This window comes from Microtus oregoni, unplaced genomic scaffold (assembly GCF_018167655.1).
Source record: "Microtus oregoni isolate MIOR12 unplaced genomic scaffold, Mior012 000025F_ref0000491, whole genome shotgun sequence".
Taxonomy (NCBI): domain Eukaryota; kingdom Metazoa; phylum Chordata; class Mammalia; order Rodentia; family Cricetidae; genus Microtus; species Microtus oregoni.
Genome location: NW_024543084.1, coordinates 13921930 through 13943571, shown reverse-complemented (window position 1 = coordinate 13943571; position 21642 = coordinate 13921930). Strand labels below are relative to the sequence as shown.

The following is a 21642-nucleotide window of genomic DNA, read 5'->3' as shown; positions in this document are numbered from 1 at the left end:
GCCAGGCTGGTCTCGAACTCACAGAGATCCACCTGCCTCTGCCTCCCAAATGCTGGGATTAAAGGTGTGCGCCACCACCGCTGGCTCTAGGGGACAGTTTAAATAACCTGTGGGAATGGTACCGCCCTTCCCTGGGGAGAGGTTACTGTTTGGTGGGCTTTCTTGACCCTCCTTGGGGAGAGGTCACCGTGGTGGATTTTCTTGGAGGTGGAGTTTGGACTGAGGAAATGCCCAGGGGAGGGCCAGGAGCTCGGGTGGAGCCCCAAGCCAAATTTTCCAGACTTTTTGTAAAAAAGGGTGTTAGCAAGTTGAGGTGATGCTTTCAGCCAAACACAGATGGTGCCAGAGATGGTGTCAGATCTCCTTGGAACCAGAATTACAGACAGTTGTTAGCTGCCATGTAGGTGCTGGGAATTGAACCGGGGTTTTCTGTAGGAGCAAGGGGCCAGTGACTCTTAACCTTTGAGCCCGAGTGTGACTTTTTTGGAATCCTTGATGTTTGAATATTTTTCTAGAGTTTAGCTGGCCTCACAAAGAGGCTCTTTTTAGGAAGGACATTTGAGGAAGACTTCTCTATTGTATTTTCCTCCCTCCTCAGTGCTCCTGCGCTAATCTAATCGGCCCTCCTGGCCTTGGCTGTGGGGGAGGATCCTGTCTCAGGGTGGTGCACTGAGAACAAGCCCAGGGCGGGCTTCCCAGCCTGAGAAAAGAGGAAATGGGCCCAGTGGATTAAACAACAGATTACCGCCTAGAGACTCGGGGCTTGGTTTTGGATAATAGGCAAGCCACCTCTAGAATAGATGGTTTGGGACAGTTACAGATTTGTTAGTGCAATCAAGAGGTACAAGCATTAATAACAATTGAGCTATAGATGTAGTTCATCGGTAGAGGGTAGGGGTTGGTGTACAGGAAGCCCTGGGTTCAAAAAACAAACCAACCAATAAGCAAGCAAGCAAGCAGTTGCTTCTGTAGGTTGAGGATTTAATAACATTCATATGACTTTGGGTACTTTGCTTGACATGTTGTAGGTACTCATCTGTAATTGTGCCCGTGTATGTGTGTGTGTGTGTGTGTGTGTGTGTGTGTGTGTGTTGAGGACTGATCCGGGGCAATCTATCATTGAGCTCAACTTCATCCCCAGTGGTTGTGTCTTTAATTTCAGTTTAACAAGAATTTTATTTATTATTTTTTTGTTTAAACGTTCTCATTTGAGCCTTCTATCCATTGGGCCCCACTTTCGTTCTGTGTATGAATATTTTCCATTAAGGGAGAAACTGAAAATGCTCCCGACTCAAGCAGCGCACTGTGTGCTTTTGGAGTACTCGGAGGCTTCCCGTCCAGCCTGGTGTCCCTACCAGCTCGGCCCAGTAGGCCGCAGCAAGTCCCCCTCGCCTCTACGCGGGCCGCTCAGCGCCATCTTTGAGCCTGGAGCCCACGCCTCACTTCCTCCCTTCTTTTTATACCTTGAAAAGCTGTTTCCGACGCAAACATGGCTTCTGGGAATAAGCCCACTGACTTTTTGCTGTATTGACTGATAAGAGTCTTCATATTTTTCTTCGGATCCTTTAGGAAGATGCTGTAACCAGTTCAAAAATGGCGCCGTCAGCCTCACTTCCTCTTGCCTGACTTCCGCTAATGGAGGCGAAGCCGGCGGCGGTCAGGTCTCAGGGCGCCGGCGCGCGTGGGCGGGGCCGTCGCCATGGCAACGAGCGCGTAGCCCGGACCTTTTCAGCGGACTGGAAGCACCAGAGTTGCAACACTGGCTGCTGGCGGGGCCGGCGGCACGGAGCGGCCTGGGAGGCCCGCGCCGCTGCAGGACGAGACCCTGGGCGTGGCGTCCGTGCCCTCTCAGTGGAGGGGCGTCCAGGGCATCCGCGGGGAGACGGTGAGGGCGCGGGTCCGCTCTGGGCGGCGCGGACGGGAGGGCCGGGGCACAGCGTAGGGTTTTCATAGTTTAGCGAAAAAACCCGCTCGGGGATGCTTTCACGTTAGACTTTCCCCAGTGTCTGAAAAGAAAAAAAGCAAAACAAAAACAAGGAGAACAAAACTCTTAGGATTCCATGTTGTTTACGTGAGTGCGTGCATGCATGGGCCATGGCACTGGTGGGGTCGGTTACACAAGTTAGTTGTTTCCTTCCACGCGTGGGTCCTGGAAATCCAGTTCACGTTGTCAGGCTTGACATAGTGCCATTACCAGTTGAGCCTTCTCATCAGCCAGCACCGCGTTTGGAAGGATTTTTCGTGAATGTTTATTTTTAGGCATGTCAAACTGACATTGGTTTTTTTTTTTAATTTTTATTTATTTATTTATTATGTATACAATGTTCTGTCTGTGTGTATGCCTGAAGGCCAGAAGAGGACGCCAGACCTCATTACAGATGGTTGTGAGCCACCATGTGGTTGCTGGGAAGTGAACTCAGGACCTTTGGAAGAGCAGGCAATGCTCTTAACCTCTGAGCCATCTCTCCAGCCCCCGACATTGGTTTTTCGAAAAGTCAGACTGCACCTTAAGGGTTGGCTAAAACGGTTTTCTAGTTTTTTGTTTTTCAAGACAGGGTTTCTCTGTGTAACAGTCCTGACTGTTCTGGAACTCACTGTGTAGACCAGAACAGGCTGGCCTCGAACTCACAGAGATCTGCCTGCCTCTGCCTCCTGAGTGCTGGGATTAAATGTGTGCACCACCACTGCCTCGACTGATCTTTAGGGTTCTAAGAAACGATCCTGATATATGAAGTATAAAAGCCTGCCCCCCTGGAGGGTACATCTCCTGACTCCTGAAGGAGATTATTTGAACTTTTTATTGTATTTTATTTACTGATTCGTTGACTGCGGGTGTGTGCTTGTGGGAAGTCAGAAGACCGTAGTAGTGCCATGAGGGTCCCTTGGATGACACTCAGGTGTCTAGGCGTGACTGCAAGCACCCCTACCTGCTTGATAACTGTGAGAGTCTTGGAGGAGACAGGAGAAAGTGGCAGCTTCTTCCTCTAGGTATTGGTGGTTTATGTCACAGATTTAGAGACGTTTGAATTGGCAGACGAGTGTAGAGCTGGGCATGGCGTGGCACACACTTGTAAATCTCGTGCTTGGAGAGTGGAAGCAGGAGAATCAGAAGCTTGAGGCCAGCCTGGGCTGCATGAGACTTTGTCTCGAAACGAACAAACAGGCTGGGGACATGGCCCAGCAGTTAAGAGCAGTGTTTTCCCAGAGAACCTGGATTTGTTTCCCAGAGCCCACAATCATCTAACTCCAGTTCCAGGGATCTGATACCATCTTCTGGAGGCGCCAGGCACACATGTGGTGCAAAAACATACATGCCAGGAAAAACATCCACATACAGAAGAATAAACAGCCACAACAAAAAAAAAATGATTTCTTCTCTTCCAGAAGACCCGACTTTGGTTTCCAGCACCCGGGCCGAGCCACTCAAAACAGCCTGTAATACAACTTCAGGGTGTAGCAGACTTTCTTTGGGGCCACCAACCTGTAGAAGGAGACTGCTCATTCATTTCCTGGCTGCCCAGACCTGAATAATCACACAGAAACTATATTAATTACAACACTGTTTGGCCAATGACTCTAGCATATTCCTAGCTAGCTTTTACATCTTTTTTGTTTTTTGTTTTTTTTAAGATTTATTTATTACATACAGTGTTCTGCCTGCATGTATGCCTTCATGTCAGAAGAGGGCACTAGATCTCATTACAGATGGCTGTGAGTCACCATGTGGTTGCTGGGAATTGAACCTCTGGAAGAGCAGTCAGTGCTCTCAACCACTGAGCCATCTCTCCAGCCCCTAGCTCTTACATCTTAAACTAACCCATTTCTATTAATCTGAGTATCGCCTTAACCTATCCGTAAGGTTTCAGTGTTCCAGCGACTTGATCCTTCGGCAGCTACATGGGGTCTCTCTGAGTCCCTATTCTCTATCTCTTCCAGCCTGGCTATATTCTGCCCTGCTATAGGCCAACACTGTTCTTTATTAACCAATGGTAATGAAACATATTCATAGCATACAGAGGGGAATCCCACACCACAAACCAATTCCCAATAGACACGGATAATTAATATTAGTGATGAATGCTCAATCTTATACTTGGCACATTAGCTCCTCCCCTCTGCTCCCCCTTCCCCAAGACACTGATACAGTTTTTTTTCTGTGTAGCTCTGGCTGTCTAAAACTTTCTTTGTAGACCAGGCTGGCCTCAGACTCAGAGATCTGCCTGCTTCTACCTCCCTGAGTGCTGGGATTAAATAGGTGTGTCCCAGTACCACCAGGTGACTGGCCCCAGGTGTCTGACTCTCTCTCATTCTCTCTTTTCTTCTCCTACTTATTCTCGCTGCCCACCAGCCCCTCCTGTCGCTCTACTGCCTAACTACTGGCTCTTCAGCTTTTTACTAAACCAATCAGGAGCCTTAGGCAGGCAAAGCAGTGTATCTTTACATCATTAAACTAATGCAGCATAAACAATGTTTACATCTTTACATAGTTAAAGTAGTATTTCATTGGGGATGGAGAGATGGCTCAGTGCTTAGGAGCTCTGGCTATTCTTCCAGAGGACCAGGGTTTAATCTCCAGTACCCACAAGGCAGCTGACAGCTGTCTGTGATTCCAGTTCTAGGGGATCTGACACCTTCACATCAATGCACATAAAACAAAGTTAAATAAATTATTTTAAAAAGTAATATTTCACAACACCAGAGGATCAAATACCATCTTCTGAAGACACTAACACACACCTGGGAGACACCAGATGCATACATACACATATAAATACGAATGAAATCTTTTTTTTTAAAGATTTATTTATTTATTATGTATACAACATTCCTTCCATGTATGTTTGTATGCCAGAAGAGGGCACCAGATCTCATTATAGATGGTTGTGAGCCACCATGTGGTTGCTGGGAATTGAACTCAGGACCTCTGGAAGAGCAATCAGTGCTCTTAACCTCTGAGCCATCTCTCCAGCCCCCCGAATGAAATCTTGAAAACCAACTGCACATCCACAAAAGAATAATTGGAGTGCTGGTGGGGTGTTGCTCCCCACTCCCTGTACAGCGTTTGCCCGGCATGCGTAAGCACTGTAGCATAATGATGAGGTTCTGGGGATCAAACCATTGCCTGTCAGGTTGGGCAAGCGCTCCAGCCCTGGCTATGTCCTTAGCCTAGAAAAACTAACTTGGAACTGGTGGGCAGCTCCATGCTTAAGAACATTTGCTGCTCTTCAAGAAGAGCCACCCAAGTTGGGTTCCCAGCACCCAGGTCAGGTAGTTCACAAGCATCTGTGACTCCATCTCCAGGGGCTCTAGTACCCTTTTCTGAACTCTGCGGGGACCTGTAACATACGTGTGCATGTGTCCACTGACACACCGTGTGTCCTGTCTCATGCGCACGCGTGCGTATAATTTAGAAACTTACTTTTGTGGGCTGGAGAGATGACTCAGCAGTCAAGAGCATCAGCTGCTCTGGCAGAGGACCCGGGTGCAGTTTCCATCCTCTACACGGCTGTCCCAACCATTGAACTCCAGTGCCCTCTGTAGTACTAAGACTAAAGAACCTTTGAAAACTTAATTTATTTCAGCATTTCCCGTGTGTGTGTGTGTGTGTGTGTGTGTGTGTGTGTGTGTGGTTTTTCCAGACAGAGTTTATTTGTAGCTTTGGAGCCTGTCCTGGAACTCACTCTGTAGACCAGGCTGGCCTCGAACTCCTAGAGATCGGCCTCAGCATTTCTTTGTAATCAGCTGTTGAGATATTGATTAAACCTTGTCAGCTAGGTGATGGTGGCACAGTCCTTTAGCAGGTGGGTCTCTGAGTTGAAGCCTGCTCTACAGAGTGAGTCTTAGGACAGCCGGGCTACACAAAGAAACCCCATCTCAAAACAAACCCAAAGCTGTTTCTCCCCTGCTGTCAGGAAGCCCGTGTCAGTGCTGTGAGTATCTTTTCAATCTCCGGCAGTTCCTCTGGAGAAGGTGAGCACCAGCACATACTGATATGTGCTGTGTCTTAACAGTGGGCTGGAAAGAAAGCATTGGTGTCTTTTCTCCATTTTTTTGTTCTTTAAATTTTCTTTAACAAAATTAATTTATTTAAATAATAAATAAATTGAATATATATTTTTTAAAATATTTATTTATTTATTATGTATACAATATTCTGTCTGTGTGTATGTCTGCAGTCCAGAAGAAGGCACCAGACCTCATTCCAGATGGTTGTGAGCCACCATGTGGTTGCTGGGAATTGAACTCAGGATCTTTGGAAGAATAGGCAATGCTTTTAACCGCTAAGCCATCTCTCCAGCCCAATATAAATATTTAATATATATAAATAAGTACAATAATGATTATAATATTATTTATATAATTTAATCTTTGTTTGTTTTTATCTTTCAAGACAGGGTTTCTCTATATTGTCTTGGCTGTCCTGGCACTCGCTCTGTAGATCAGAGCTGGCCTTGAATTCACAGAGATCCACCTGCCTCTGCCTCCCGAGTACTGGGATTAAAGGTGTGTGCCACTGCTGTCCAGTTTAATTTAATTTTTAATTTCACATGTATGAGTGTTTTGTGTATGAGTTTTTTGTCTGTATACTACATGAGACTGTAGTACTCCTGGAGGCCAGAAGGGGGCGTCAAGTACGTTGGGGCCTGGATTTGCAAAGCCTTCATGTTAGTTCTGAGAATTGAACCTGGGTCCTCTAGAAGAGCAATCAGTGTTGTGAACCACCCCTCCTTTTTTTTTGAGACAGGGTTTCCCACATACCATATACCCCTGTCTTACCTGGAACTCACTTTCCCCCCTCTGCAAGACAGAGTTTCTTTCTTTTTTTCTTCCTTTTTTTTTTTTTTTTTTTAGTTTCTAATATTTTTTTTTATTTTTTTTTGTCTTTTTTTAAAATTTATTTATTTATTAAGGATTTCTGCCTCCTCCCCGCACCCGCTTCCCATTTCCCTCCCCCTCTCCCGATCAAGTCCCCCTCCCTCATCTGCTCGAAGAGCAATCAGGGTTCCCTGACCTGTGAGAAGCCCAAGGACCGCCCACCTCTATCCAGGTCTCCTAAGGTGAGCATCCACACTGCCTAGGCTCCCCCAAAGCCAGTACGTGCACTAGGATCAAAAACCAACTGCGATTGTTCTTGAGTTCTCAGTATTCCTCATTGTCCGCTATGTTCAGCTAGTCTGGATTTATCCCATGCTTTTTCAGACCTAGGCCAGCTGGCCTTGGTGAGTTCCCGATAGAACATCCCCATTGTCTCAGTGTGTGGGTGCACCCCTCGCGGTCCTGAGTTCCTTGCTCATGCTCCGTCTCCTTCTGCTCCTGATTTGGACCTTGAGATTTCTGTCCGGTGCTCCCATGTGGGTCTCTGTCTCTGTCTCCTTTCATCGCCTGATGAAGGTTAATATTCATGAGGATGCCTATGTGTTTGTCTTTGGATTCACCTTCTTATTTAGCTTCTCTAGGAACATGAATTATAAGCTCAATGTCCTTTATTTATGGCTAGAAACCAAATATGAGTGAGTACATCCCATGTTCCTCTTTTTGGGTCTGGCTTACCTCACTCAGGATAGTGTTTTCTATTTCCATCCATTTGTATGCAAAATTCAAGAAGTCCTTGTTTTTTACTGCTGAGTAATACTCTAATATGTATATATTCCATACTTTTTTCATCCATTCTTCCGTTGAAGCTTTTTTTCTTTTCTTTTCTTTCATATACAATATTCTGTCTGTGTGTATGCCTGCACCAGACCTCATTACAGATGGTTGTGAGCCACCATGTGGTTGCTGGGAATTGAACCCAGGACCTTTGGAAGAGCAGGCAATGCTCTTAACCTCTGAGCCATCTCTCCAGCACAACAGAGTTTAGCTATGTAACAGTCCTGGCTCTTGTAGACCAGACTGGCCTTGAATTTATAGAGAATCTCCAGCCTGTACCTCCCTAGTACTAGGATTGAAGGCCTGCACCACTGCCCGGCTCTGGAACTCACTTTTTTTTTTTTTTTTGGTTTTTTCGAGACAGGGTTTCTCTGTGGTTTTGGTGGAACTCACTTTTTAACCCTGACTGGTTTTGCCATCACAGAGAAGCACCTGCTGGTACTAAAGATGTGTGCTTTGTAGGGCTGGAGAGATGGCTCAGTGGTTAAAAGCACTGGCTGCTCTTCCAAAGGTCCTGGGTTCAATTCCCAGCAACCACATGGTGGCCCACACCCATCTGTAATGAGATGTGGTGTCCTCTTCTGGAGTGCAGACAGAACACTGCATACACAACAAATAAATCTTTAAAAAAAAAAAAAAGCTGCGTGCTGCAGTGCTGGGCTATTTTCCTCAGCTTCAGCGAGCCTGTCATGGAAGGAAGGGTTCTGGACATTGACTTGAGGTTGGGTTTGGGAGTGCAGCTCTTTTTAGGGGCTGGGCCTTCTTATCATTGTTCCCCAGTGGGTCTTGCAGAAGGTGCCATTGCTAATATCAAAGCACAAGGCTGCTCCCCTGGGCGGCCTTTCGAGTTCGGTTCCGGTGCGCTTGGAGCCACTGGGATGCCCTGGAGAGTTTAACACTTGCCTGTTGCCTATAGCCTGCTGTGATCCTGGACAGCAGGTATGTGGTGTGACCTGGGAATCTGTTTTTGTGAATTGCGATGTCAGCATTCGTAGTTAACGACTGTTAGCTCAGCCTGCTGTCAAGGCACCAGAGGTCTGTGTTCATCAGAGTGTGGGTTGGTAGCCACGTGTGAGAACTGGTGTCTGATTCCATTGGAGGGCATAGAATCAGGGATTCAGGGCCAACCTTGGCTACCTAATACGTTTTAGGTCAACCTGGACTACATGAGCCCTGACTCAAAAAATTGTGAAAAAAGACTAGTGGTAAAATCTACATGTGAGTTGGGTGGTGGGGGCACACGCTTTTAATCCCAGTACTCAGACCTCTGAGTTCAGGCCAGTCTGCTCTATAGAGTGAATTCCAGGACAGCCAGGGCTACACAGAAAGACCCTGTCTTGAAAAACCAAATGAAGCCAAGCAAAACCAAAGAGAAAACAACAACAGAAACCCAAACATATAACAAGTAGAGCGGAGAGACTGCGGCCCAGTGGTTAGCACTGTCGCTCTTGACAGGACTTGGCGTCCACCTGGCGCTTCACAGTAGACCCCTACTCTAGTTCTCTGTCTCCTGGAGACCACGTACATCCATGCATGCGAGCAAAACGCATATACATAAATAATGTTTTTTTCGAGATAGGGTTTCTCTGTAGTTTTGGAGCCTGAAACTTGCTGTATAGACCAGGCTGGCCTCTTACTCACAGAGATCTGTCTGTCTCTGCCTTCCTAGTGCTGGAATTAAAGGTGTGCGTCATCAGCGCATAAATAAATCCTTACAGGGGGCTGGAGAGATGGCTCAGAGGTTAAGAGCATTGCCTGCTCTTCCAAAGGTCCTGAGTTCAATTCCCAGCAACCACATGGTGGCTCACAACCATCTATAATGGGGTCTGGTGCCCTCTGCTGGCCTGCAGGCATACACACAGACAGAATATTGTATACATAATAAATAAATATTTAAAAAAAAATAAATAAATCCTTACAAAACACATGTAAAACATTTTTTATTTTTATTTTATTTTATTTTTTAATATTTATTTATTTATTATGTGTATAGCATTCCTTCCATGTGTGCCCGCATGCCAGAATGGGGCGCCAGGTCTCATTATAGATGGCTGTGAGCCACCATGTGGTTGCTGGGAATTGAACTCAGGACCTCTGGAAGAGCAGTCAGTGCTCTTAACCACTGAGCCATCTCTCCAGCTCCATGTAACACATTTTTTAAGATTTATTTATTATGTGTATAGTGTGTAATGTTCTGTCTGCATGTGTGCCTGGAGGCCAGAAAAGGGCACAAGATCTCATTATAGATGGTTGTGAGCCACCATGGTTGCTGGGAATTGAATTCCTTACATCTGAAAGAGCAGCCAGGGCTCTTAACTTCTGAGCTGTCTCTCCAGCTCCAGCCTCATAACAGGTGTTTTTGAGACTGGATCTTGATAGTTGCCTAGGTTGTCCCAGAGTCCTGGGTTCCAGTGATCCTCCTACTTCAGCCTCCAGCACAGCTGGCTACTCCATTATGATCTTTAAATTTTTTTTTTTTGTTTGTTTGTTTTTTGTTTTTCGAGACAGGGTTTCTCTGTGGCTTTGGTGCTTGTTCCAGGATGGCCTTGAACTCACAGAGATCCACCTGCTTCTGCCTCCCAAGTGCTGGGATTAAAGGTGTGTGCCACCACCGGGCATGATCTTTGATTTTTATTTTGTGTTTTTATTTTTACATTGTTACATTTAGTGAGAGACACTAGTGTAAATGCCACAGTGCACATGTGAGGTGAACGGACTATGTGGGAATCAGTTCTCTACTTCCATTACGTAGGCCCAGTGGCCACACCTTACCTGTTGAGCCATTTTGCTGGCACCCGCTGCCTCTTGAGTGCCGGAATTAGAGGCGCTCACCGCCGCCCTGCCCCACCTTGCTCTCTTAACTGCAAATGAATGGCATTCAGTTGCAGACTGGTTGTTTCAGGACCGCTTCCTCAGTGAACACGAACTAGCTCTTTGGGGGAGGGAGGGGCCCTGTGTGCTTTTCTACCTCCTGCAGAAACCCAGGAAGTTTGGACAATTTTCTTCCCATCCCACGGACTGTGGGGTGGACTTCTGCTACACCTGAGAGGGGACTCCTCCACTGGCAGGCGGGGCTTTGCTTGTGTTTCATGGCTCATGGCGCCCTCTGCTGGCCCATTCTCTTGCTGCTGCTGCCTTAGTGCTGGGATGACAGGCATGTTACCATGCCTAGAGCCCCTTCCCTGCTTTGAGACATTGTTGCTCAAGCTGATCTCAAACTCATGACAATCTCCCTGCCTCCACCTCCCTGGGGTGGGGAATAGAGGGTATTACTGGGATGACAGGTATGAGACACTTTTGTTTCTAGGCCCTCTTTACAGCAGTGTGAAGAGACACAGACTAACCAAAAGTATCAGCAGTACAGAGATTTGCTCCCAGCCTGGTCAAGGAGGGGCGCTTCCTTGGGTCGAGTTTTTTGAGTAGCCATTTGCTGTAGAAGCACTCACAGGCGAGTTTCAGCCTGGGTGTGGGCCAGCTGGTAGAGTGCTTTGTATGCAGGGCGCTGGGGGTTTAATTCCCAACACTGAGGAAGCTGGATGTGGGAGCTTACCTGTAACCCCAGGTAAAAACAGGAGGCTTACAAGTTCAAGGTCATCTTCAGTTACATTGGTGAGTTTGAAGTCATCCTGGGGTATTTGAGCCCCTGGAAGGCGGGGAGGCTGTGCAAAACATTCGACACACACCCAGTTCCATGTACAGGAGGGAGGCTGGATCTGGCTGCCGGTTTAGCTACTCAGTGTCCTTAACACTGGATCAAATAGGTGGGGGCTTGCTCTACTGCTGTCAGGTAGAGTGTCTCCCAAGTGTTCCCACAGGCCTTGGAAGAGAACAGTCATGGATGGGGTGTGCTGAGACCATGGAGAAACCAAGGGGCTTTTTGGTGGGCTCTTTTTACACACAGTGAGTAGCTGTGATCAGAAAGGAGGGTGAAGGGGCTGGGTGTGTGGCCCTAGGCTCCATCCCATCCCAGGACCACAAAAATAAGTGGGCACACATGCGTGTATTACTGCTGTTTTAGTTTTTTTTTTATAAATATTTATTTATTTATTATGTACACAGTGTTCAGCCTCCATGTATGCCTGCAGGCCCAGAAGAGGGCGCCAGATCTCATTACAGATGGTTGTGAGCCACCATGTGGGTTGCTGGGAATTGAACTCAGGACCTCTGGAAGAGCAGTCAGTGTTCTTAACCTCTGAGCCATCTCTCCAGCCCCTACTGCTGTTTTAGTTAAACTAGTCTTTTTCATACAGTGCATTCTGATCATGGTTTTTCCTCCCCAACCCAGATCCACTCAACCCATACAAATCCATACACTTCCATTTTCTCTGAACACAAACAGGCAATTGAAAAATAAACAAACCATAATAGAACAAAACAAACAAACAGGAAAGAAAAGCCAAGCAAATTTTGTTTTTGTTTTGAGAAAAGTTTCTCTATGTAGTCTTGCTATCCTGGAACTGGCTCTCTAGACCAGGCTGGCCTTAAACTTACAGAGATCCCTCTGCCTCTGTCTCCCAAGTGCTGGGATTAAAGGTCTATGCCAGGGCTGGAGAGATGGTTCAGTGGTTAAGAACATTACCTGCTCTTTCAAAGGTCCTGAGTTCAATTCCCAGCAACCACATGGTGGCTCACAACCATCTGTCATGAGGTCTGGTGCCCTTCTCTGGCCTGTAGGCATATATGCAGACAGAATACTTAGAATACTGTACCCATAATAAATAAATAAATCTTAAAAAAAATACAAAAGGCCGGGCGGTGGTGGCGCAGGCCTTTAATCCCAGCACTCGGGAGGCAGAGGCAGGCGGATCTCTGTGAGTTCGAGACCAGCCTGGTCTACAAGAGCTAGTTCCAGGACAGGCTCCAAAGCCACAGAGAAACCCTGTTTCGAAAAACCAAAAAAAAAAAAAAAAAAAAAAACAAAACAAAACAAAAATAATGGTGTGTGCCTCCACCACTGGGCATAAACAAAAAAAAAATTTATTTTTTCGAGATAGGGTTTCTCTGTGTAACAGCCCTAAGTGTCATGGAACTAACTCTTATAGACCAGGGTGGCCTTGAACTCAGAGGCTCTACCTCCTGAGTACTGGGATTGAAGATGTCCACCACTGCCGCCCTGGCCAGGCTGGTTTTAATACTTGCCACTGTAGCTAAGGATGGACTTGTGATCCCCCTGCCTCCATATTCCACGTAGTAGGATTGCAGGTATGAGTCATTGTCTTACATTTCTATTGCTGTGAAGAGACACCATGACCATGGGAACTGTTATGAGAACATTTAAAGGAGGTAGTAGCTTACAGTTCAGAGGCTTAGCTCGTTACTGTAGTATGGAGCATGGTGGCCAGAGTGTGGAGTCCTGCAGCCAGGCGTGGTGCTACAGAAGTCTACAGCTGATACAAAGGCAGCAGGAAGTGAGCTGGCTCACAGGTGTGGACTGACAGTGCTTCAGATCATCACTGCCACTGTCTCCAGTTTAGAGTGTGCCTTTCAGCCGGGCGATGGTGGCGCATGCCTTTAATCCCAGCACTCAGGAGGCAGAAGCAGGCGGATCTCTGTGAGTTCGAGACCAGCCTGGTCTACAGAGCTAGTTCCAGGACAGGTTCCAAAGCCACAGAGAAACCCTGTTTCGAAAAACCAAAAAAAAAAAAAAAAAAAAAAGAAAAAAGAAAAAAAAATAGAGTGTGCCTTTCCTTGTCTTTTATTCATTAGTTTTTCTTTTTTAGGCAGGGTAGCCCTGGATGGCTTGAAACTTGCTATGCAGACCAGGCTGGCCTGGAACTCAGAGATCCTTCTGCCTCTGCTTCTGTCTCCCGAGTCCTGGAATTAAAGGCTTGCATCACCAGGCCAGACTGAGCACATGGTTTCCACTAGAGGCTTTGGCTTTGTCCACCTGTGTTGATGTCATTGCCTTCCCTGCCTTGCTATAGGGCTAACATTGCTTGCTTTGCCTGTGGGCGGCCTGACGGAGGCTGCCTTTCTTCCCACTGGCTTGTCATGGAGGATGCCTGTCTGGAAGATAGGCCCCCTGTCCTGCTTAGTTTCTTGTCATTGCTAACTTTTGTTAACTTGACACACACTGCTGCCATCTGCAGAGGGAAGGCCAGTTGCTGGGGTTCCCGTGCCACACTGTTCTCTGCAGGCATGTCTGTAGGGCTTTTCTTTTCTTTTTGGTTTTTTGAGACAGGGTTTTTCTGTGTAAAACTAGGTTTTCTCTGTACAAACTAGGTTTGTAGACCAGACTGGCCTTGAACTCCTGGAGATCCGCCTGCCTCTGCCTCCAGAGTGCTGGGATTAAAGGCTTGCACCACTACCACCACCATTGTTTTGGGAGGGCCTAGCCCCTGTGGGTGGTGCCACTGTCACAGGCAGACCTGGGTTGCAGAAGATAGTTGAGCAAGCCAGGAAGCAGCCTCCTACTGTGGTCTCTGCTTTACTTCCTGCTCCAATTTCTTTTGATAATTATAGTAGTTTGAATGTAATTGGCCACCATAATGCCATATTCCCAGAATCTCATAGGGAGTGGCACTATTAGGAGGTGTGGTCTTGTTGCAGGAAGTGTGTCACTGTGGAGGCGGGCTTTGAGGTCTTTTTTGTTCAAGCTTCCCTTAGTGTGAGTCAGTTGACTTCCTGTTGCCTGCAGGATGCAGCACTCTCAGCTCCTGCACCACAGCTGTCTGTGCACAGCCGTGCTCCCCGCCATGATAATGGACTGAACCTCTGAGACTATAAGCCACCTCAGTAAAATGTTTCCTTTATAAGAGTTGCTGTGGTCATGGTGTCTCTTCATAGCAGTAAAACCCCTGGCTGAAACAGAGTGGTCGTGGCGCACGCCTTTAATCCCAGCACTTGGGAGAGGCAGGTGGATTTCTGTGAGTTCGAGGACAGCCTGGTCTACAGAGTGAGTTCCAGGATAGCCAGGGCTGCACACAGAGAAATCCTGTCTTGAAAAACCAAAACCAAAAAAAAAAAAAAAAGAAAGAAAGAAAAGAAAGAAAAGAAAAACCAAAACCAAAATAAATGAATAAAAAAATAAAAGTAAAAGTTATGACTGAGACAATGATGGAATCTAACTGTAAGCCAAATAAACCCTTTTATCTCAAGTTGATTTTGCAACAGAGAATAAGCTAGGACAGTAGCCCAGGCTGGCCTTGAACTCACAGAGATTTATCTGCCTCTGCCTCCTGAGTTCTGGGATTAAAGGCGTGCACCACCACTGCCTGGTGTCTGTTCTCTCTTTCTACCACGTGGGTTGTTCTGGGAATTGAACCCAAGTCGTAGACTGGGCCGCAAGCACTTTTCCCATCGTGTCTTTTCACTGGTCCATGACCCTGGTTTTAATCTCCTTCCAGAAGAGTTGCCAGACAGCCGGCATTGCCACAGCAGAGGCCTGTGCTCAGGCCCGGACACATGCGGACGCCCAGGTTCAGACGGAGGCTCCTGAACCAGTGGCCGCGCCGCCTGTTTCGCAGCAGGACTCCCTCAGACTTGCTGCCTTTCTCCGGAGGGTGGAGGCCATGGTCATCCGGGAGCTGAACAACAACTGGCAGAGCCATGCCTTTGATGGCTACGAGGTGAACTGGACGGAGCCGCAGCAGACGGTAGGATCCCTCTCTGCGGCCCCACGGCCTGTTTAGAGCTTGCTTTGCTGTGCTCTACTGCAGTGCCCGCAGTGCCCGCAGTGCCCGCAGCAGCCAGTGTGCCAGGTACAGAGGGGATGGGACTGACTCACCCTTCAGGGGAAGCCTGTGACCATAATGAACGCAAGAGGCTGAAGAGGTGTGGGCTTCTAGGGCAGCTGCCCCTCGCCTGGTACCACCCTCGGGAGTGACCTGCTGTGCTCTCTTTCCTCGGCCAACTCTATTCCTGTTATTTTCTCTTCAGAGATGGGCCTGGGCGGCTTGAGTGCTTTGCCTAGGGTTGCAGTTCTGAGCTGTCTGAGCTGGAACCTAAACCTGGCCTGCGCTCTAAAGGCGCCAGCATGTCTTGGCAGTTGTGCGCAGTCCCCTGTGGACCTGTGTGCGCAGCTGGATTGACAGCTGAAGTGTTGCGTGTGACTAAATCATGAGGTTGGTCTCCTTGTTTTATAGTGGGCTCCAGGTCACCTCGACCTCTCCCAGGTGTGTTGTCAGACAATTTAGTGATTTTGGTTTTTCAAGACAGGGTTTCTTTGTGTAACAGTCCTGGCTGTCCTGGAACTTGTTTTGCAGACCAGGCTGGCCTTGCAGTCAGAGATCCGCCTGCCTCTGCTTCCCGAGCTGGGATTAAAGGCGTAAGCCAGGACCACCAGGTTTATTTATTTATTTATTTTTATGTTTGTGCTCTGCTTCTCAGCAGAGGGCATCAAATCCTATTGCAGGATGGTTGTGAGCCACCATGTGGTTGCTAGGAATTGAACTCAGGACTCTTAACGGCTGAGCCCTCTCTCCAGCTTGATTTATTTATTATGTACACAGTGTTCTGTCTGCATGTGTGCCTGCACGCCAGAAGAGGGAGCCAGATCTCATTACAGATGGTTGTGAGCCACCATGTGGTTGCTGGGAATTGAACTCATCACCTCTGGAAGAGCAGCCAGTGCTCTTAATCACTGAACCATCTCTCTAGCCCAGAATTATTTAATTGTATGTGTGTGCATGTGTGTGTCTGTCTGTGTCTCTGCCTATGGGTATGTGCTTGTAAGTTTGGTGCCCATGGAGGTCAGCAAGGGTGTCACCTCTTGTCATTGGAGTTTCAGACTGTTGTAGGTTGCCTGATGTGTGTGCTGGGAATTGAACTTGGGACCTCTGGACGAGTGGAAGATCAGTACACGAGCCAGGGTCATGGTTTATGTTTCTTTTCTTTTTTCTTTTCTTTTTTTTTTTTTTTTTGAGATAGGGTCGCACCATGTAGCTTGGAACTCATGTGGACCATGTTGGTCTCGAACTTGCAGAGACCCTGAAATGTGCATCACCATGACCGGTTACAATTTGCTTTTGTGTGAACGTTATAACTGACATGCCCAGGTGACGATGCATGTAGGATCAGTTTTCCACAAGTTCAGGAGTTTGGGGAAGCAGATCCCAGGCCAAGGAGCTGCATGTGACAGACCCTTGCCTTCCTCAGGAGCTTCCTTCCTTGGCCTTGTCCCTAACCCTTTCTTTCTTTTTTTCTGCAACTGAGGACTGAACCCAGGGCCTTTCACCTGTTAGGCAAGCACTCTACCTCTGAGCTAAATCCTGAGCCCTCCCGACCATTTTCTTGACGGCATCTGTGCAGTGGCTTACTCTGGTAGAGTGTGGACTTCGGCCGCTCATCCCAGCCACAGGAGAGCCTGGTCTGCACGCACGGGGTTGCATCCTTGGCTCTCCCAGGAAGGCTGCCTACTGGAGAGTCCGCCCAGGCTTTGCCTTGCTGTCATTTCACTTTTTATATTTTGGTTTACTTACTTATTTTTGACAGTTTAAGCAGAAGTTTATTTAACAAAGCAAATGTTCCAAAGACAGATTGGAGTAGGCTGCCCCAAGGCAGAGCGCCCCTTTTTTTTTCCAGAAGAAGAAAAAGAACAACAGGATCTCACTATATCGCTCTGGTAATTCTGGCTAGTCTGGAACTCACTGTGCAGACCAGGCTGGCCTTGAATTCAGAGACTGACCTACTTCTGTAGCCCAGGCTGACTTCAAAGTCTTGGCACTCCACCTGCCTCAGCCTTCTGAATATTGGGGTAGCAGGCTTGCATCACCACACTGGTAGGTCTCTGCTCCTGGTGTCTCTGTCTGTATGACTGGGATCTCTTGCTACGTGGCCTTTGGGGGCCTTCAGCATTTCCACACCCCTGCATGTCAGCGGCAGTGGGCATGTGTTCCTGAAGGCTTTTTGCAGGGCTAGGCTTTTGCTTTGGTCTAATCATGGGATCAGGAGGTGTGGAGTTTTACACCAAAGTTTTTGATACCCCGCTGCTAGGCAACCCCCCCCCCCACCTATCCATTGGGACTGGACCATCTCCTTTGCTACTCCCACCTGCTGGGAAAGACTCCAAATCAAGATTCCAAAAAAGCCTTGATTTGGGGAGATAGGGAGTGAAGCCAGCCATGTTGGCCCACATCTGCAATCCCAACATGAGGCTGAAGCAGGATTGCCATGAGTTTGAGGCTAGACTGGGGTATATATTGAGACACTGCCTGAAAAGCTCTTTCCCCATCTGGTGTCTAACAGCCCACAATAAGATTGGCATGCCAGCCTTCTTTAGGTGTGTAGGCTGTGGGGTGGAATGCATTCCTCTGTGTGCAGCTGTTACCATGTTTTTGCTTGCAGCTTTTGTTCCATGTGCTGAGCTGAGCTTGTGGCTGCATCAACTGGGTTTCTCAGGCGCCTTCCAAGGCTCTGAAAGCGCCTGCACGGATGGCAGGTGAAGGCTGTCTATTCTGTCTTTGGGGGAGGGTGTGTGTGTTGAGACAGGGTACTGTTAAGAACCCGACCTGGGGGCTGGAGAGATGGCTCAAAGGTTAAGAGCACTGACTGCTCTTCCAAAGGTCCTGAGCTCAATTCCCAGCAACCACATGGTGGCTCACAACCATCTGTACTGAGATCTGTTGCCCTCTTCTGGCCTGCAGGCATGGAGGCTGAACACTGTGTACATAATAAATAAATATTTAAAAAAAAAAAAAAGAACCCGACCTGGTTGGCACCGTATGGCTCAAGCTTGGCTAGATCTCATGTGCCTCAGCCTCCCAAGTGCTGGGATTATAGTGATGAACCCCATGCCCAGATTTTAGTCTGCATTTTCCTCTCTCTGTTGCTAGCTTGTAGGCCTTGGGCTGCCTGGATGTGGCTGTGATTTTCCTCTGCTACCTGGAGGCTCCCTATTAGAGCAGTGCTTCTCACCCTTCCTGATATGTGCTTGTCATCACAGCTCTTCATGTTGTGCTGACCCCAACCCTATAATAGTTTTATTGCTATTCATAACTGTAATTTTGCTAGATATGAATTGTAATGTAAATATCTGTGTTTTCCTGTGATCTTAGGCAACCCCTGTGTAAGGGTCATTTGACTTCTTTGGGGGTCGTGACCCACAGGTTGAGAACCACTTACTAGATGGATTTAGTATTTAGGGCTAGGACTGGTCTGTCTCTGCAGGTGTCCTGTCTGCACACCCTGGTCTATCCCCCAGCCCAAGGGCAAGGTCTGCACGTGACCAGCATTTCCTGGAATGCCACAGGCTCTGTGCTGGCCTGTGCCTACGGCCGGTGAGTGACAGCTGGGGTGGGTGGGAAATAATGGAGGTCCCAAGACTTGTTTGGGCCTCTGTTTCATTAGCTTCAGGGTAAAGGGTTTGGTAAAGAGCAGAGGGAGGGGCTGAGAGCCCATGCCTCAAGTCTCCCTACCTGGCAGTCAGCCCTGGGCTCATGCTGGCCTTTACTCTGGTGTCTGTTGCTGGATGCTCTGTGGTCCCATCCACTAATGCATAGTTGCACACTTGGGGTCTGAGGACCCTTCTCCCTACCGTGGGGTCTCACTATGTAGCTCAGGATGGCATTGGTCTCTACCTTGTCTCAGCTTTTCAAGTGTCCTCTGCTCACAGTGGGCAGTCTGCATGTGAGTAGTGTTGTCTGCATGTTACACATGTAGCACCCTGGGATAGACAGGGACCTGAAGTGACTTCACACCTGCGCTTTTCAGTGCCAGAGGAACTTGTGAATATACCCATCGTACAGAGTCTGGGTGTGAAGGGGACACAGGCTCATTTTTATGGGGGTTAGCGGAGCAGAGGTGGAGGTGGTGATGGGAGCCTGGAGGACACTCAGGCATGTCCTTGTGCAGGCTAGATGATGGGGACTGGAGCACGCTCAAGTCCTATGTGTGTACCTGGAACCTGGACCGGCAAGGCCTGAACCCCCAGCAGCCATCAGTAGTTGTGGAGGTGCCCAGTGCCGTCATGTGCCTGGCCTTTCATCCCACACAGCCCTCACACATTGCAGGTAAGTGCTGAGCCCTCCCCAGCCTCCTCTCTTCCCAAGGTTCTGCTTCCCACCCAGCTACAGGCTTCTGGTCAGGGCAGGACACCTGGGAGTCGATGAGGTGGTCCTGGCCCTCTGGCTTGTCTGTAGCTGGGGATAATCTACCTGCTTGGACAAAGGAGTCATTTGTTAGGGGCTGAGTCTGGCAAGAGGCAGGATGAGAAAAGGGGGATAAAGAGGTGGGCTCCCCTCAGTGCTGACAGCAGATGCCCCTGCTGGAGGGATAGGTTATTGGGCACGGTCCCTGAGGCACAGCAAGGAGACTGAGTTTGAGTTTCCCCTCAGGAAATCCTCACAAGAGGCCTTTGTTCTGACTGCATGGCTCGAAGGGGTTGTTGGGTGTGGCTGATGTGATCTGTCCCCACAGGGGGGCTGTACAGTGGCGAGGTGCTGGTCTGGGACGCGGGCCGCCCTGAGGACCCGCTGCTTTGGCGCACAGGTCTGACTGATGACACCCACACAGACCCTGTCTATCAGGTCAGGAGCCACTCCCACACCCTTGTGGGGGGCGCTAGCATCAGCTGCTTCAAGGAGATGGTGGTTAGACAGCTGCCTGGGCATTCCTGGAGCGCCAGTCTGAGTCAGCTCCCCACTGGGTGCCCTCTAGGGCACAGGCTCTTCTCAGCCTCCCACACAGGTGGCCTGGAGAAGGGACACAGCTGCAGGTGAGGTTGACACTGGGGACACGCCCTCCATTCTGCCTGTGCTGTCGTCACCTCAGGTACTGTGGCTGCCTGAACCCCGGCACAGCCACCGCTTCCAGGTGCTGAGTGCAGCCACTGACGGGCGGGTGCTGCTCTGGAGGGGCAGCGGCACCGGGCAGCTGCGGCTCTCCAAGGGCTTTGCTCTGGCTGTGCAGCAGCTGCCTCGGAGCACCAAACTGAAGAAGGTAAGGACCCGGGCTCAAGGAAGCTGGGCTCTGGGAGCCTGTCAGTGTTCTTCCCTCTGCCCGCTGGCTGTCAGGACTTAACTGTCACTGCCACTTTCCCACAGCCGCCCCGTGGAGAGACCGAGGTGGGGGTGACATCAGTGGCCTTCTCCAGCTTCGACTCCAGCCTTTTTGTTCTGGGCACAGAAGGTGGCTTTCCCCTCAAGTGTTCCCTGGCAGCAGAGACAGCTGCCCTCACTCGGATACCCAGCTCTGTGCCCCTCAGGGCCCCGGTGCAGTTCACCTTCTCTCCCCATGGTGGCCCTGTGTACTCTGTGAGCTGTTCTCCCTCCCACAGGTAGGGGCATCAGCCTGGGCTTGCCACTCAGGCACAGGGAAAGAGGCCCTGCGGCAGGCTTTAACACCAGCATTCTGATTCTTTGCACTTTGGTAGTTGGTCCCAGGACCTGCCCCATTTTTAACTGTGCAGGCCAAGGGAATTTTCCACAGGTAGATGGCCGAGGAGGTGATGGTGGCAGCACCATGGAGACACCCTTTTTCTGCACTGTCTAGGAATCTCTTCCTGAGTGCTGGGACCGATGGCCATGTCCACCTGTACTCCATGCTGCAGGCCCAGCCCCTGACCTCACTGCAGCTCTCTCACAAGTACCTGTTTGCCGTGCGCTGGTCCCCTGTGCGCCCTTTGGTTTTTGCTGCTGCTTCTGGGGAAGGTACGCAAGAGCCACAAGGCCTGTCTTAAGTGGAGGGGTCACGTGGTGAGGATGGTTTTTATCCCGGCTACTGGCACCCACCACAAGGCACACAGGAAAAGTACACGCCACAGCCCTCCCATGGTCTCTCTTTTCTGGACCTTTCTCCCTGCAGGTGATGTACAACTGTTTGACCTCCAGAAAAGCTCACAGAAACCCACAGTTTCCATAACACAAACCCACGATGGCAGTCCTGTCTACTGTCTTGAGTTTAACAGCCAGCAGACTCAGCTCTTAGCTGCTGGTGATGCCAAGGGCATGGTGAAGGTGTGGCAGTTGAGCACAGCCTTCACGGAACAAGGGCCCAGGGAGACGGAGGACTTGGATCAACTGGAAGCGGAAGTAGCTACCTGAGGGCCACAAGGAG

General features: G+C 49.0%; 1 protein-coding gene across 1 annotated transcript; it reads left to right on the top strand.

The window, feature by feature from the left end:
- Positions 1-1699: 1699 nt before the first annotated feature.
- Positions 1700-21629, top strand: Dync2i2 (dynein 2 intermediate chain 2). Its single transcript, XM_041674452.1, is given in 9 exon segments — positions 1700-1885; positions 14997-15245; positions 18757-18866; positions 19441-19598; positions 20005-20114; positions 20359-20526; positions 20631-20863; positions 21079-21236; positions 21391-21629. Coding segments are annotated over 9 exon segments (1611 nt in total).
- Positions 21630-21642: the final 13 nt, after the last annotated feature.